The sequence below is a fragment of the Annulohypoxylon truncatum genome, assembly GCF_022578515.1.
Source record: "Annulohypoxylon truncatum strain CBS 140777 unplaced genomic scaffold F4807scaffold_8, whole genome shotgun sequence".
Taxonomy (NCBI): Eukaryota; Fungi; Ascomycota; class Sordariomycetes; order Xylariales; family Hypoxylaceae; genus Annulohypoxylon; species Annulohypoxylon truncatum.
In genome coordinates this window covers 1,047,737-1,063,500 of record NW_025953794.1, presented here as the reverse complement: position 1 = coordinate 1,063,500, position 15,764 = coordinate 1,047,737, and the positions used below count along the sequence as shown (strand labels likewise).

At 46.8% G+C, this 15,764-nt stretch overlaps 7 protein-coding genes across 7 annotated transcripts; 3 read left to right on the top strand and 4 right to left on the bottom strand.

Annotated features, from left to right (window-relative positions):
- Positions 1–148: 148 nt before the first annotated feature.
- F4807DRAFT_458314 (uncharacterized protein) lies at positions 149–1,847 on the bottom strand (the record flags this gene model as incomplete). The annotated part of the gene is made up of 4 exons (XM_048001187.1): positions 149–169; positions 222–1,201; positions 1,377–1,478; positions 1,805–1,847. The coding sequence occupies 4 exons, from the start codon at positions 1,845–1,847 to the stop codon at positions 149–151; spliced, it is 1,146 nt and encodes a 381-aa protein (XP_047856632.1).
- Positions 1,848–3,740: 1,893 nt separating this feature from the next.
- On the top strand, positions 3,741–6,010 carry F4807DRAFT_417572 (general substrate transporter). Its single transcript, XM_047997254.1, has 8 exons — positions 3,741–3,955; positions 4,029–4,382; positions 4,441–4,822; positions 4,877–5,145; positions 5,206–5,335; positions 5,391–5,501; positions 5,581–5,609; positions 5,672–6,010. Exons 1-8 carry the CDS (start codon positions 3,815–3,817, stop codon positions 5,765–5,767), a joined length of 1,512 nt encoding a protein of 503 aa, XP_047856631.1. The 5' UTR covers positions 3,741–3,814; the 3' UTR covers positions 5,768–6,010.
- Positions 6,011–6,464: 454 nt separating this feature from the next.
- F4807DRAFT_387880 (carbohydrate esterase family 16 protein) lies at positions 6,465–8,145 on the bottom strand. The gene is made up of 4 exons (XM_047995865.1): positions 7,637–8,145; positions 6,847–7,528; positions 6,760–6,791; positions 6,465–6,701 (listed from the first exon to the last, which is right to left on the bottom strand). The coding sequence occupies exons 1-4, from the start codon at positions 7,899–7,901 to the stop codon at positions 6,631–6,633; spliced, it is 1,050 nt and encodes a 349-aa protein (XP_047856630.1). The 5' UTR covers positions 7,902–8,145; the 3' UTR covers positions 6,465–6,630.
- Positions 8,146–8,791: 646 nt separating this feature from the next.
- On the bottom strand, positions 8,792–11,289 carry F4807DRAFT_417566 (uncharacterized protein). The gene is made up of 2 exons (XM_047997253.1): positions 10,547–11,289; positions 8,792–10,475 (listed from the first exon to the last, which is right to left on the bottom strand). The coding sequence occupies exons 1-2, from the start codon at positions 11,049–11,051 to the stop codon at positions 9,436–9,438; spliced, it is 1,545 nt and encodes a 514-aa protein (XP_047856629.1). The 5' UTR covers positions 11,052–11,289; the 3' UTR covers positions 8,792–9,435.
- Positions 11,290–12,553, top strand: F4807DRAFT_417562 (NAD(P)-binding protein). The gene has a single exon (XM_047997252.1). The coding sequence runs from the start codon at positions 11,429–11,431 to the stop codon at positions 12,401–12,403; it is 975 nt and encodes a 324-aa protein (XP_047856628.1). The 5' UTR covers positions 11,290–11,428; the 3' UTR covers positions 12,404–12,553.
- Positions 12,554–13,035: 482 nt separating this feature from the next.
- F4807DRAFT_417560 (uncharacterized protein) lies at positions 13,036–14,222 on the bottom strand. The gene is made up of 2 exons (XM_047997251.1): positions 14,050–14,222; positions 13,036–13,986 (listed from the first exon to the last, which is right to left on the bottom strand). Exons 1-2 carry the CDS (start codon positions 14,056–14,058, stop codon positions 13,492–13,494), a joined length of 504 nt encoding a protein of 167 aa, XP_047856627.1. The 5' UTR covers positions 14,059–14,222; the 3' UTR covers positions 13,036–13,491.
- On the top strand, positions 14,212–15,660 carry F4807DRAFT_417558 (DUF1691-domain-containing protein). The gene is made up of 2 exons (XM_047997250.1): positions 14,212–14,645; positions 14,721–15,660. Exons 1-2 carry the CDS (start codon positions 14,417–14,419, stop codon positions 15,488–15,490), a joined length of 999 nt encoding a protein of 332 aa, XP_047856626.1. The 5' UTR covers positions 14,212–14,416; the 3' UTR covers positions 15,491–15,660.
- Positions 15,661–15,764: the final 104 nt, after the last annotated feature.

The window sequence follows — 15,764 nt, the reverse complement described above, 5'->3', positions numbered from 1 at the left end:
ATTGGGAACCTCAGGTTTGAATCAAGCAGTTTCCTAAGTCGCCGCAGTTGGATGAGGTGACCCCCAAGGCCATTTACTTCAAAACTTTGGCGGCAAGTAAGCAACCACCAAGACGAGGAAAAAATCAACCCAAATTAATGCCCATTCATCAGTGTTGGTTGGCTCCGTGCTAGATTATGTTAGCTTAGGTGAAATGAAGGATAGTGCCCTTTTTTTCGTACCTGCTCGTTAAACATAATGTGGTTATGCATGAACATACAACGAACGGCATTTCCTTTTCGTGAACAAGCCTTCTTGGTGCATCCGAGCCATGGGCACCTCCACTTGCCCTCGTCGGTTCGCAAGACTCGAGCACTATGCTCTGCCTTGATGTGAATACGTAATTGCTTGTCGTCTGCCTCGCGGTGGCCACAGTGTTCGAACATGCAGATATTACCACAATGGGTATGATGGACATGATTGGCAAGGAATCCTCGAGCACGTTTCGAAGCCCTTGTTTTGTAGGTACAGCTAGGTTCGGTGCATTCTAAGCTCTCATATCCGGCATTACCGTTGGCTGCTCCTTGAATCGGACCGGCGTTGGCGTTGTTGGCGTTGGCGTTGGCGTTGCCGTTGCCGTTGGCGACGGGTACATTGGCACCGTTAGCTTGGGAGCCGGCAGGAGGGTGGATAAGAACGGAACCTCCCACACGTGGACCAACGGGAGCGCCATATGCCTGATGACGACGATTAGCGATGGGGTTTCCCGTAACGAGGGTTGCCGAGTTAGATTGATCAGCGTGAGCGGTGCCATGGCCCATCGTACTATGATAGTTCGCATTCGGGTGCGCCGGCTGTTGATACGCGTAATCGTAGTTGGTCATGCCGGGGTGAATCGCCTGACGGTTATTCATACGATAGTCTACACCCATGGTGTGGCGACGCTGGTTGACATCGCCGTAGTTGGTGGTATAATGGTTAGTAGCCATACGACCGTTCATGGGGCCATTCGCACCGAGGTTTTCGGGAGCTCGATTAACGTTAGGATTACCAAGATACGCCGGAAGTTGGTTGGCACCAGGATAACCGCCAAAGCCAGTGGTTCCCGTCATACGTTGGCCGGCAAAGCGGTCGCGGGAATAATGCGATTCAGAAGACTGGTCAGTAAACGAATAGGCAGTTGAACCACAGTCTGAACTGATTGCAGATGCTGCGCGGTCGGCTTCATGGAATGATGTTAGCCTTAGTACCATCATCGAATTCGTGATATGAGGAATGTCTCAAGAACTTTTCAGGTTTCATACCCAAGAGGCATGAATAGAAGGAGGGAAGTAGGAAAATAAGAGGTGATTTTCTAACACTGTGTTTACTATGTTAAGAAAAAAGTAAAGACTTACAAGGAGGATGATAAGCGCCGTCGGCGAGCGTAGAGTGTCCTCGGTCATTCCAATGAGAAGCCTGCATATGCTGGTCTCGAGGAGACGGAGGAGGGTACATGGCTATAAAGTTTATATTTATCAGCAGTAGCTCTCTCGCCCGAGAAAACGGACCAAATGGAGGCATCAAGAAGGAATGTGAGAAATGTATGGCTGATCAACCAATGTATCTAGCCGAGTATACATTTCCTTGCTGTGTCTAGTAGCAAGATATAGAACCATGCCGTCGAATGAATACCTAGGGAACTGTTCTGGCTGCTCGAAGAATAGGAAACAACTTGGTGAAATGGTTGGATTTATGGTGAAGTAGAGGGGACGATAACATAAAATCGGAGGAATATCATATCATGAGACAAATGTAAACAACTGTTATTAGAAAAAGAACTTACGGGCGTCAGGAACCCACTCGAGGTGATCGTTGTTGGCCTCCATCTTTTAGACCATGGAGAGGTGAGTAAAAGCGTTGCGTTGAGCTATAATTGAGGTTGGGTTGGCAATGTAGAAGAAAGTTGTGTCCATGGAAATGTCAGGATGAGTTGTGTTGGTATTCGGAAAAGGAAAAAAGAGAGTGTTATTTTGGATGGTGTCGCACGACTATACCCTAAAGCTTTTTGAAAAACACATTGGCATGTTTAGAGGCCTTCACTGCACTATGTAGAAGTTGCAGTGGATGGATGCCCTAGATCTTTCTATTTTTGACATTATCCTAGGTCTGTATACAACCTAGAGGTTCCCTAGGCATGTAGATGTATGAATAGCTTCAGTGTATTGTGTAGGTAGGAAGGTAGTCGTCAAAGACGCAAGCATCCAATATACAGCAATATCTATAGGAAGTTTAAATCAACGATCAAATCAACCCCAGTACACTATAAACGTAGAGAAACAACGTTTCAAATGATCCAAATATCAATATTTCGTCCATTGAACATATTTGTCTCTTATATTACACAAAATCTTTGTAGATATCATTTTATACTACTTGGCAGTACCCCTGATTATTCTTTTCCCCAAGTTAGCTACCTAGATACCTACTCATCTAGAAATTTCTCTATTATCGTTCTAATGATGTTAATAAAGGCATTATATACAGCTAGCTAGGTAGCTAGTGGAATTTATGATTTGTATGGGGACTTAAGATGCTTGTCGTATGGCTAGTAATTAGTAAATGTTATTATTTGTGATGGTGTGGTCTAAATCACGAACATTAAGGTAGTACTTCTCTTGTTTTAGAGACCGTCAAAATTAAGAAGAATATCTAAACATTTGAAAGTATCTCGTTGTTTACATTTATTAAAATATTTACGGAATATGCAGATACCTCAATTTCGTCAAGCGTTAAGGGATTATTCACGGTGAGGGTGCTGAAGCGTATTAATTGTCGTATAGACGAAACAGCTGTAAAATCGTAAAATGGAAGTCTTTTACAATTGGAATATGTGCTGGTTGCTTTAATATATTACGTACCTAAAGTTGAAATGATAGTCGTCCAAAAATGAGTCTCCATTAAGCAGACGAATAGACAGAGCCTTACCTACTCAAATAGGTAAGTGTCTCCGGTGGCCGGTGGCCGGCGCCGGGATGTCTATGAAAATGGGGCCGTAAAAGGACCGCCCGAGACACGACCCTCTAATAACTACTTAAACCAGTTAAAAATCGTGAAGGTTTATATTTTTCAATTGCTTAATCGTTATACATGGATACACTGTCTCTTAACAAAAAGTAGGGCTGCTGGGTACTTCGTTCATACAAGTGCTGGTGCCAACTCCTGTTCAGTCTATTAAACGACAAAGAGTACCAAAGAGATGGAATAACAAGACGACTAATAATACGATGGCGAATTCATATCTGCGTAACAGAACTCACAATAAATTCAACGTTCCATTGGAGAAAACTTTACTGTTGAAGAAAGACAATATAAAGCCACTATGTCTACTGATTCGTCTACATCTTATGATTTATGAAGTACCTAAGGTACCTGGGTCCCAAGGTGAGAAAACTACTACAAGAAATGTAGCCACTGGCAGCATTACTCGCAGCAATAAATTTATCACGCGGATAAGTTGAGGAGAATATTCCGGGACAAAATTAGCTAACCACAACAGCCTGAATGTATCGACGTGTTAGGTTACCCCCATCGACATTGTGGGGAATGTTGGAGAGCATCTACAGAATCCCTAAATCTGGGGTAATGGAGCAACGGGCCTACTTTGAACATGGCTATTACTTGGCATTGTTGGATGTGTCCTAGACTCCTCGGCAATTGCGAGGTTTCCCTCGTCTCACGTGTACGTAAATACAGCATTTTGCCGATTGCATACACCGTTACAACATCCTAACCTGGCAACCTATCCTTTAGCAGATTCGAGTTCGTCGGGTATCTTGCGCAACAAAGAGACAAGATGGCGATCAAGGATGACGAAACTATGCGCGCCCATTGGCGATGCTTCGTGGCTTGCGGTTTGATGGTCCTATCGCCATTCCAGTATGGAATCGACTTTGGACTAATAGGAGGTCTTCAGGCTATGCCAGGGTTCCTCAAGGTACGTCGATACCATAGCAACATGCTGTAAAATGTACACAGATAGATGATCTATGCTAACCACCGCTGCGCAGATCTATGGCCATCCAGCACCGGATACTACGATCGGTTGGAACATTTCGACAGTGAGACAACAGCTTATCACATCATTAATGACACTCGGCGCTTTCGTTAGCTCTGCTACTGCCGGTTTGATCGCTGCTAAGCTAGGTCGGAAAGCATGTCTAAGGATGGCTTGCTTGGGTTGCGTTGTTTCCAACGTTATCATGATGGCCACGACCAACATCAACGCGCTTTATGTCGGACGCCTGCTAAACGGACTGGCTAATGGCTACTTCATGACATTTTCTCAACTCTATATCCAGGAAAGCAGCCCAGCCAAGTACCGTGGTCTCTTTTTGACCGCGTTCCAGTTCTGCACGTCTCTTGTAAGTCGTTAACCCAGTCTGCAGCTTGTAATTCGTTCTAACGTTTCTCAACACTTAGGGAACCCTTATTGGTACAATTGTAGACTGGGCGACTGCGTCAAAGTCCGACCGATCGGCTTATCTGATCCCGTTAGGACTCATCTATATCGTGCCCCTTATCCTAACCGTTGGCTTGCCCTTCATACCAGAGTCACCTCGCTGGCTCATCTTACAAGATCGAATCGAAGATGGACAGAAATCATTGAAGTGGCTTAGACCGACTAAAGCGCCAGTCGAAATTGAGGTTGCAGAGATAAAAGCAGCGATTGATAAAGAGCGAGAGATGGGTAGTCAAGTTAGCATTCTGGATATGTTCAAGAACCCCATAGACAGAAGACGCACAATACTCGCTGTTTGCGGAGTTACTTTACAAGCTTCTACCGGCTCTATGTTCATCATATGTAAGAACCCACCATCCGTCTAATGGCTTTCAGAGACACTAACATTGTTTATAGCGTATAAGGCGTATTTCTTCACAATGGCAAAGGTTTCCAATCCCTTCGCGATGGGATGTGTGCTTAGCGCTATTGGTTTACTCGCCATCGTCCTTAACCTGTTGATTGTGGTACGCTATGGTCGTCGCCGTGTGCTCCTTATGACGGGTCTCGGAACCTGTGGCATTCTCCAATTGATTGTCGCAGTCGTATACGACAAAAATCCTGGCGCGAGAGCTACGGGAATAGTTCTTGTGGCATTATCATGTCTTTACATGATGAGCTACAACGTGAGTATTCCGTGATGGTCTCCAGAGCGTTAACTAGGTAATAATGATAACAATTTCCAGGGAATGGTAGCAACTTATTCGTGGTTATGCGGTGGAGAACTCCCATCGCAACGGCTGCGAAGCTACACCTTCGGGTTAGGGGCGGCCGCCGGATTCCTTGCCGCATGGATCACCACTTTTACGGCTCCGTGTAAGCGAGTTCCTAGCCATTTTCGGACCTCGGGAACTGATTTGAACTATTACAGACTTCATTAACCCTGATTCTTTGAATTGGGGACCGAGATATGGATATATCTGGTTTCCGAGCTCTATTGTAGCAGCAGTATGGGTTTATCTCTTCTTACCTGAAGTTCAAGGTAAATTCCCACATCCATAATCCATGAGGCTCATGGCCAACATGGAGACTTTTTATAACACTAACACGTTCTCTCACAGGCCGTACGCTAGAAGAAATTGACGAAATGGCAAGTCATATCTCCCAAAACCAAGGCCTTCGATAAATTTTACTAACGAGGCATTGCTATAGTTCGAAGCGAAACTTCCCGCGCGAAAGTTTAGCGGATATAAATGCGTTCGCAGACTTGCCATGGATGAGAAACCAAGTAATCAACATGAAGAGTAAAAAAGGATCTTGGGCGAAAGAAATATCTGGCAAGATAAACCCTAGCTTATAATAAATGTCGATACACTGGACTATCACTGATCCAAATATGGAAAAGTTGTATCACTATAATACGGTAGGATATAGTGGCTTAAACGCGAAAATGCAGCCCTGGAGTGCTCATAGAAAAGGACGGTGCGATGTACGGGCTGGTTGTGATATCTCAGATACTACCACTAACCTCCCAAAAAATTCATTCTTATTCTTTGGTATTTTACCGTCGGTGATATCTGACGCACCCCCTTAGATTCTAACATCTTGCCAGTAGAGGCTGGATTTCCAAGCTTTTCTCTACCTTGTTTGCAAAGACTTCGAATCGAACCATGTGCCACTGAAGGCTTTTTGGCATGGCAGGTTTTCAGGTGATACCGACCTTCGGGTAGTGGCATCTGATTCTGTATTACTCAAACGGGGATCAAGCGAATGAGACTGAACTGTCAGATTTACCACTACACCAAAGGCCATTCTTATTCTTTGGTACTTTATTGCCATTTATATTCTACATGATCCATTAGATTCTACTACCTAGGTACCTGAGTACATAGGGAGTGTGTAGCGACTGCTAGTGGGTTGCCATATTTTCACCGCATATGATAATGCTGGAGCTAAAACGCCATCAGGTATACAAATGCTGACCCTTAATACTATTTGACGAGACCCCACGAAGGTGTCCATCCCCACGAATATCCCGTTATTAGGTAATATGCAACAACAGTGCCGCTTTTCATCCTAGACCACGATTAGATGATTCCCTGATATGTACTTATTAAACGCGTCGCCGCATGTGCAACCCAGATGCGATATGTTCATATCCCTCATTAAAATTACGAATAGTATGTTCCATATTTCGATTTCTTATTCACGACGTTTACAAACTCCGTAGCTATATAATCATCTACGAATAGAGTCAGCAACCTGGAGAGAGAGCATATGTAGAGCCCAGGAAGACTTACGGACTTTCGGCGACATATGTAGCTCATCGTACCTGCATCATGTCAGCATATTCTCCCTCATCCCTACACCAACGTTGCTCTACGCACCATAGAAAGCTCGATAGAGGATTAGAGGAGACCACGCAGCCTGCCGTCCCGAGCTGCAACGTATCAGGGCACTCCGCGTAGTACCCCGTGGCGTTTGCCGGCTCATCTAGGTACTTGGAAGGCGAGTTATAAATATCCGAGATGAGCTGGTTCACGTTGAAGATGCTGAAGGACGCATTGGGCCACCTCTTTTTCACCAGGAGCTGGAACGGGGAGCCGTAATCAAAGATGGTGTTGACTAGAGTCACGTATTCGAGCATTTTCTGTTCATACTCGGTCGTATTATATGACTCCTTGTCGGGCCAGCGTGGTACATTCCCGGCTCCGCCATCCGCAAGCGACCTATACAGCGGCGCGTAATTGAGCGGCGCCTCGTTAAAAAGAACGAACTTGCGTCCTCCGGCGTTGTAGATGTTGTCGAAAGTCGGCCATATACAATCGATGAACGCGTCAAGGGTCTCGCCTGCTGGTTGGGAATCTGTAAGGAACGCATTGACGCCGAGATCGTTAGCGCCTATCCAGAGGGAATACACGGTATTGCTAGGCGTTCGGTTGGTGTAGAGCGTGTTGGTGCCTGTGGTGGGGTTGACGTAGGCTACGTCGGCCAAGAAAGCCGGGACTTCATAGTCGTCGACAGTCGGGAGGATGCCCGGGAAGATGTTGGTACACACCGCGCCACGCACTAGATTTTTGATATCAGCTTATAATAAGATTTGGGATGAATCTATCAGTAATAGATATCATAAGAGTATGGTCCTCATCTGTGCTGTGGGTACCATGATCTGCTTACCCGCATAGTTGTACGTCTTCGCGCCAAGCTTTTTTGAGGCAAGCAGAGGCCAGCTTGGTCCGCCGCTCGATGTCAAGTTTGACTCTGGTATGTAGAGACCTGCTGGCGGCGGGTTGTAATCATGGGTGAGAAAGTACGTCAATCGGCCCTCGTCTGTGTAGCTATCGCCGAAAACGATTAAATTGTCGATATTTGACGTGCCGGGGCCGCAGCACCAGGTTGGCACGCAGCTCATAAATATCGCAATCAACGCTAAGGGCCTCATTGAAAGGTTAAAACCCGATATTTGTCTGACAATGGGCAGCGAAGCATTGGAACATCGACCGATGGACGGGTAGATGCGCTGAGCGACATCCTGGCGCGACACGGGCGGATCACTAGTGATATATGTGTGCGGCGTAGGATTCCTTCATGCAGAAATTGGCCGTAGATATTTCCGATCTGGTAATCTCGACTGCAAGGTGATTCCGTCTACCCGTGTAGAGCCAGCAGCTCGGATTACGATGCAAGGAGCCCCAGAGGCATGAATGTTACACTTTGAAATAAAAATGATAGTGTCAACCCTCTGCTATTACCGTTGGCTTCTCGTCTACGCGACAAGATAACCAATCGAGGTTTTCACCACGTGGTAGGCATGCAAGGTCGCCCGTAGTGCTTATGACTTGCTGAAAGATCAGCGAATGAAGGAAGACTCTCGCAGCGAAATTCCGCATCCTATTGCTCTACTGTATGACCGTGTGCCAGATTTTGCAGCATGCCATGTGGACATCGCATAGAATGCCCACTAGTATGCGCAACATGTGCTTCAGGCGCAAAGGATTTGTTGGGTTTCAAGAACAAATCGGTTTCCGGACCAATGCGCTGCGCCGGGCAACTGCATAAGTATCTTCAAAAGTTCTTCGATTCTGGAAACAGACCAAATCCTTCCGCGTCAGCAACCACCCCTTTTTATTGACGCACATCGAAGAGTCGGAGAGTAGAAGAGTAGAAGAAAGTTGGAGACCGACGTGGGTGATGTAGAGTTGCCTCTTTAGGGAACTGTCCGTAACATCGCGTGATGCAAAGCAACCCACCATGCTACCCCTGTCAGCCATCTGGCCAAGACTTTCTAGATTCACATCTACATACAAGGATAGATCTCTTGTCAGATGAGCGCAGAGCTGCAGGTAGATGCATTGAGAAACTATGCTCTACTTCAGCTGAATGCTCAGCTCTCGTCAGTTCGAAACTAAACTGACTGCGATCTCTTTGACTGGCATAATGCGTCAGAAGGTGGAATACACCTAAGAACCCACAGAGGCTCGGTTACAATCAACCACTTGCAGACCATAGCATTGTTGGTACAACTTAAGGCAACCCAGGTACAAATTAATGTACTGTCCATGTCTTTATATTCTGGGTTTTGTCCACCAGGTCAAATGAACAGTAACTATCTCTCTAATACCTGACTGGATCAGTATGCCAGTCAAAAGGATAATACTACCACAACTACCTAGGTTCCTAAGGTTCTCTTGATACTTCACTTTCAGCCATTGTTTCACTTGGTTATGATGGAAAGGAAGCGAATACTTTCCATTCATTAACAATCGAAAGGGTAAGTAGAGTAATCCAGGCGGAACTGGGAAAAGGGGTAAATAGGATCCGATTACGTACCTAGGCAACAAGGAGTTGACAAGTGCTCGGACCTAATCATAGGGATACGGAGGAAGACATTCGTGCAGTAAATTTCCTTCGCTATGAAGTCATACTCTAAGCGAGCTCGTCGCATCAGGACTATTGTAATAACATTGTCGTGTTCTCTATATCGCTCCTACTACACCTCTGAGAAGGAATGGGGCTTGCGACATACCCATATCTGAGAAACTATTGTTGAGAAACCGGTCCGGATGCGACGAATCGTAGCGAACGACGAACCGGGATTGGACTTCATGATGGAAAAATAGCGGTACGTCATCCCACATTTCGTGGGCGAGGGCTCGTAGACGCGGAGTAACTCGAATCATAGTGGGTGGCGGTACGAGGTTCGTTAAAATAGACAATTCTTCATATTGTAGAAATTGCAAAAATTGCCGACATTGCTTTTCAAAGTTTTTCACGAAAAGCAATCGCGGGTTTACATAATCATGAAACGGGCTGCGATGATTGAATCGATCGTAACCTGCAAACGAAACGTCCAGCGTGAAGGGCAGACCACGAGCCTCGGCCTGAGCCAATAAATCGGCTACCAGCAATCCCGTGAAAGTTTCACTGAGGTAATTGCTCCTGAATATAGACCAATCGTATACTCCAAGCCGTAGATATTGTAAGGCGCGTGGAACCGGCGGCTTCAGGACGTACCGGCAGCAATATCCTGAGAATCCTGGTCCTATCATCATCGGTGCCAAGTTAAGTTGAAGGTGTGAGAGTACGGGAAAATGGGAAAGCGAGAGGGTTATAGCATTGGTAATTACAAAACAAGGGTTGCGTAGACAGATAGTAAGATGTTCTAGACTCTCGGAGTGTTGTGAAATGGCACAGTTGAGTTGACTGAAATCCTTGATAGTTGAACTGTCGCCTGGTAGAAGAATTTCGTCAAGCACGAGAGTTTGTAGCGCTTTCGGAAGCGACAGGACAGCATGTAGATCCTCGACGGAAATAGTACACTTATCGAAGAATAGTGATTTTAGCTTTGTCTGACGATGGAATGGTTGTAGCCTTTCCGCTCCCCATTCATTGGGCTTCTCGTGGCAGATTCTGAAGCAGCCAATACGCAGAGAGTGTAGTTGGGAAAGTAAAAATATCGGACACGTAGGCGTTATCCTCTCCATCGTCTTGCCGTCTCCGGGCCAGCGAAGGACAACTATATGGATTAACCTTGATCAAATCTAGGTACACTTATATTTCCTTATGACATGAGACAATGTGACTTACGTGATCTTAGGTTCTGAAGCGGCTGCGGGGCATGAACAGAGGAGTTTAGAAGCGATGCCTGCCTGAATAGTTGCATGAAGTAGCTAAGTATTTCTCTCCAATTAGTCATCCGAAGGAGCCAACGGTGGAAGCCTACTGGACTTTTGAAAACCAAAGATGTTAAATTGGGGAATGTGGTAAGGTCGAATGTTGGTATGACATTGGGCATCAGAATATCCTCAAATAGCATTCGAAGATCTCGTACATGGGCTTTTCGCTCAGGTCGAAGATGAATGGCCTCTAAGAATTGGTCTGATGATATTGAATTGGTGAACCAGGCGGTATTATACAGACAAATCTGGGCTACCTCGTGCAGTGTTCGGCATGTACGTGTAACGGATTTCAGGGCCGAAACGTCTGGGGCATCTCGAAGACAAGCCATTACATTTAAGAGTAACTCCTTCGGAAGACGCACGAGAGCCATGGCGAGTGACGGCAATGTATGTAATCGATTTATGAGTGTCATCAGTTAGTATCTATGTAGGCACACTAGACGCCAAGGTGGGATTTAAATAATGGTTGATTTGGAGTTTTTAGTTTGGGAGGTTAGAGAGGTAGGCAGTCTAGTGATGATTTCCTAAGGCAGTCAGGGCAGTCACGGTTCATTATAAGCATCCATGTTGCTTGGGGAGGTGCCCCAGGTATGGATACCAGGCAAACGAAATGCACCTAGCTACCCCGCCCGACCCTAGTTTGCACCCATCCCTAACGTTTAACAAAACTTCAGATTATGAAATATGAACTTACCTGTCACCAAAACAAGACATCTCACATTGCCTAATATATTTAGAGACGAACCGAGCCTTACACGGAAAGAAGGGCCCCAATCAGACCACTACTGACATGTTGAATTGGCCATCGTGGGTACCTTCCAACCCCGCACCCTTGACTTGGACGACGCTCTTGGTCCCAGCAGCCACGCTTTACTTTGCCTGGCGTTATGTTCGGCCCATTTCACCCAGCCGGCAAAAAGGCGTACGGCCGACCGACGAGCGCGTCGTCATAGTAGGCGCCTCGAGCGGACTAGGTCGTGTCGTAGCGAAGCGCTACGCGGCTCGCGGCGCAAACGTATGCGTCGTCGCGCGCCGCGCGGAACAGCTGGCGGCGTTGGCTGGGGAGTGCGGGGAGAAGTGCTTCTGGGTAGCGGCTGACTTCAGTGACGTCGGGGATATGGTGCGGGTGAGAGAGGAGCTCATCGCGAAATGGGGTGGCTTGGATACCCTCTACGTGTGCGCTGGTGTCTCGGCCGTGCAGCCGGTCATGAGTTTGGCTGGTGTAGGGCCGGGAGAAATCGATGACGCAGGTGATGCTGGCATACGGCATGCTGTCGATATCGCCGCTCGCGCGACCCAGGGCAATGTCTACGGGCCCCTTGTTGCGGCGTTGACGTTTATTCCTATGTTATTACGAACCTCGGTTTCACCATCTATCCTTCTGATATCTTCTATCGCTGCTCTAGTCCCGGCACCGACGCGTGCGCTGTACGCGGCAACCAAGGCATCGTCTCTGCTCCTGTTCCAGTCACTCGCGATCGAGCATCCGAAGATCGCCTTCACATTCGTCCTGCCGGCGACTATCCAGGGCAACTTCCGCGCGTCGGCTGTTGATGCTGATGCGACGGCACGGGAGGCGGGTCCGAATCAGCGAGGGCTCAAACTAGACTACGTCGCGGATAGGTGCGTTGACGCGGTGGATCAGCAAGTGAGAGGCAACGTCGTGATCCCTAAGTTTCCCTACGCCATTGCCCATCACTTATATTATATATGGCCATCTTTCATCGAGAAGCAGGCGAGGAAGAAGTATAACTTTGAATCATAGACTCCTTTCAATATTACTATTCCTGAATATTCCTGACTATTCATAAGCGGGCGTATCATTAGGTACAACACGACTAATAGGTTTAAGTTTGATATGTGTGTATTAATTTCTCTAGAATAATCAGGAAATATGAGGCATAATCGAGGCGTATCGTCACTAGTAGCAAATATTATAGGAGAATTGAAAAATATTTCAAGAGTGAATTCTCATGTACCTAAGTACCTACGTAAATGAGCAATAGTGGAGACATCAATTATCCAGATATCTTTTTTTGATTGGTCCCGACAAAATTTAAGGTTACACAGCTAGAAAAATCGTGATTGGCCCATATGGCCCCACACGGCAGAATTTTTGGCTGATTAGGCAGACCCACATGACCGCTTTGGAGTCTACTTAAGAAAATCTCTCCCGCCCAAAACTTTTGAAACTTTCCTTTCCTTTTCTTCCTCATCTTAGTGCACGGGCTTTACGCGTCACAGTGAGGAGCAATCCGAGTGCGTGTTTTTGCTAGTTGAAAACTATTTACTGACCGCTCCATCTCGGTTTAGGCCGGGATGGGAATTTTTGGAACCCCATCTCAATTGAGAATTCAACGTCGTTTTCATCACCGTCGGTCCCTAGCGGAGCGAGGCGAGGAAGATCTTCTGCAGTCAACTGGAATTATGGAATTGAGCTGTTGGTATTGCGTGAACGGTAAACACTAGCATCTCCGCGAGAGTTCTACAATGTCTCGGTGCCATGTGTTGTAATATTCATTCTGTAGCTACTATTTTATGAGATGATGGATATCCTGTGCTTCTAATTGATCACCTCCAAACCCTGATCACGGCTTCATGAGCATGCCTAGGACTCAACTTATTTCTCAAGGTCTACGAAGCATTAGGTACCTACTCGGCGGAGCTGCCTATGTAGCTATTGTGACGCGTGTCGGTCGTGAAGTATCGTACACTCGGTTCTTCGACGCGACTTGTAGCTACAGATCCCGATTTCCCCCAATTTGAGATCTCGGGATGTATGGATCCCAACAGCCCTACCGGATGTATCGTCAGATGTATCTATGTGAATACATACCATAGGCTACGAATACTTCAATCTGTTGGGAAGCGTGGATTATAGACTTCATATCCCTCATCATCGGTGTCGCTCTCAGCATTTAGATCCCTCGGTATAACCTTCTCTTCTTTGCTGTTAACGTTGCTCGTGTCGGCTTCCTTCGGTTTGTTGTTCTCTTCATCGTCGGCCGATCCGCCTATCGGTGTGAATGCGCTCTTGAAGCCGGACTTCTTGAACCCTCCCTTCTTGAATCCACCACCCCCAGTACTACCTGTATTAGAATCGCCTAGTTTAATACTGATGAGCCCGTCTGCTTTTGCCTCGGCCTTCCTAGCGCGTGCGCCTGCGGTGGGATCCTTGACCATCTGCTTCATGTCCTTCATGCGCTGGCGATGGCTATGATCGTAGCTGCCCAAGTGGGCCTCGTAGTCGTTCATGCGCGAATAGCCTTTCGAACAGAGCTCGCAGTAAAAGGATTGGAGGGCGGCGCGCGCGGAGGAGGTCTGGGCCGGTGGAAGGGTCTGGTGTCTCTATTCATTCGGAAATGTTAGCGAGCTGCCTGGTGCCGTTAGGGCAATGATGGAATTACTAACTGGAGGCATCTTGATTTCTATGGGTATCTATTGCACTATGTATGGAAAATAAAAGATAAAAGCGTAGAAGATGATAGAATTCGGGTTGCTCGGTTTTGATCCAGAATGTTAAACATTGTTGTAAAGTTGAAAATGGGAAGTTCCAATCCATCGCGGGGCAAGTGCACATGTAGTGGCATTTCGTAAATTTGTAGAATTGCAGGTGAAGCATTGACGTCAAACCTTGACAGTTGTACTTTCCCTGTCATTCGACGACTTCAAAAATCGTGTGACGTCGCCAAACTTTTAGAATTCTTCTATTTTTAACCTCGACTTCGACTTCCGCTTCATCTTCAGATCTCAACATTCTTCAAATACGCCGGATCATATGGCGGTCGATCCCCGTGCCATAAATCCGTGGGCTTCGCAAGAGACGTTAATATCCTTGCTCCATTTAGATCCTGCGCCGATAGACAATGCATCTGTCTACGACAAGGAACTTCCACCTCTGCCCGAAGAAGCGTCGCAATCCTCGGATCCAAGTTTAAAATCTTCACCTCCAGGTTCAACTTCTAGTTTGGGACTAAGCGGGAGTGGACGAGGCCCGATATATTACTGTATATTCTCAACCTTTTCTTCGATCCTTGGCTACAACCAATCAGATTGCATCATTTACTAACCACAATTCTCAGTATTACGAGTCCAGCGCTATTCATCCTATACCTTCTCCTTGTTCGCCGGTCTCCATGTCGCCAATACGTCGATATTCCCTCTCATATATCAATCCGTCCCGTACTCCGAGCCATTCCTTCTTATGGCGCGCGAGCTTTACCAGACGCCCGTTACCGAATCTCTACTCGTTGGCCTCCCCGTCGTTGCCCACATCACTTCGGGTATCGCAATACGACTACTTCGTCGGCGACAGAACCTGAAACGTTATGGTGGAGCAACACCTGGTGTTTGGCCAGTTCATCACTCAGATCCATCGTTAAATCGCAAACCTACTATAAGGATATGGCCTCCTGTAACCTACATCTCTATATCCGGTTACGCCTTCGTCGGGCTGCTCGCCTCACATGTGGTTATGAACCGCGTGTTGCCCCTAGTTATAGACGGCGATAGCTCTAATATTGGACTCCAGTTTGTATCGCACGGCTTTGCTCGGCAACCGATACCGCCGTGGATCGCTTACACCCTACTCCTGTCTGTTGGCGTGGGTCATATGGTTTGGGGATGGGCTAAGTGGCTTGATCTTGCACCTCCTGCTAACTGGAAGAAGATAACCGTAGACAGGCAGATGCGGAAGAGGAGGCGGCGCGCCTGGTGGAGCGTCCAAGGTGTCGCCGTTGGGCTCGCAGCGTTATGGGCTGCTGGCGGGTTGGGAGTCGTGGCGATGGCTGGGCCTGCCGAAGGCTGGCTTGCTACTGTCTACGATAATATCTATAGCGCCGTGGGGCACTAGATAGACGTCTTACGGTTTGTAAGTGTGTATATACTCTTGCATAGGTATGTGACAGCATGCTGGATTGGCATTAGCCAGTATCTACTATGTAGGTAGGATTCGAATTCTCCAGCCTTGAATAAGAAAAAATCCAACTCAACTAGTAAATTATCACTCCTTATTTTTCGCAAGGAAACCTCAATGCTTGCGAAAATTGGTGCTTTTTGTAGCTAACCATCCACCGGTTGGTCATGATGTTGGCCGCAATTGCCCTGCGATTACTGGGTTATCGTCA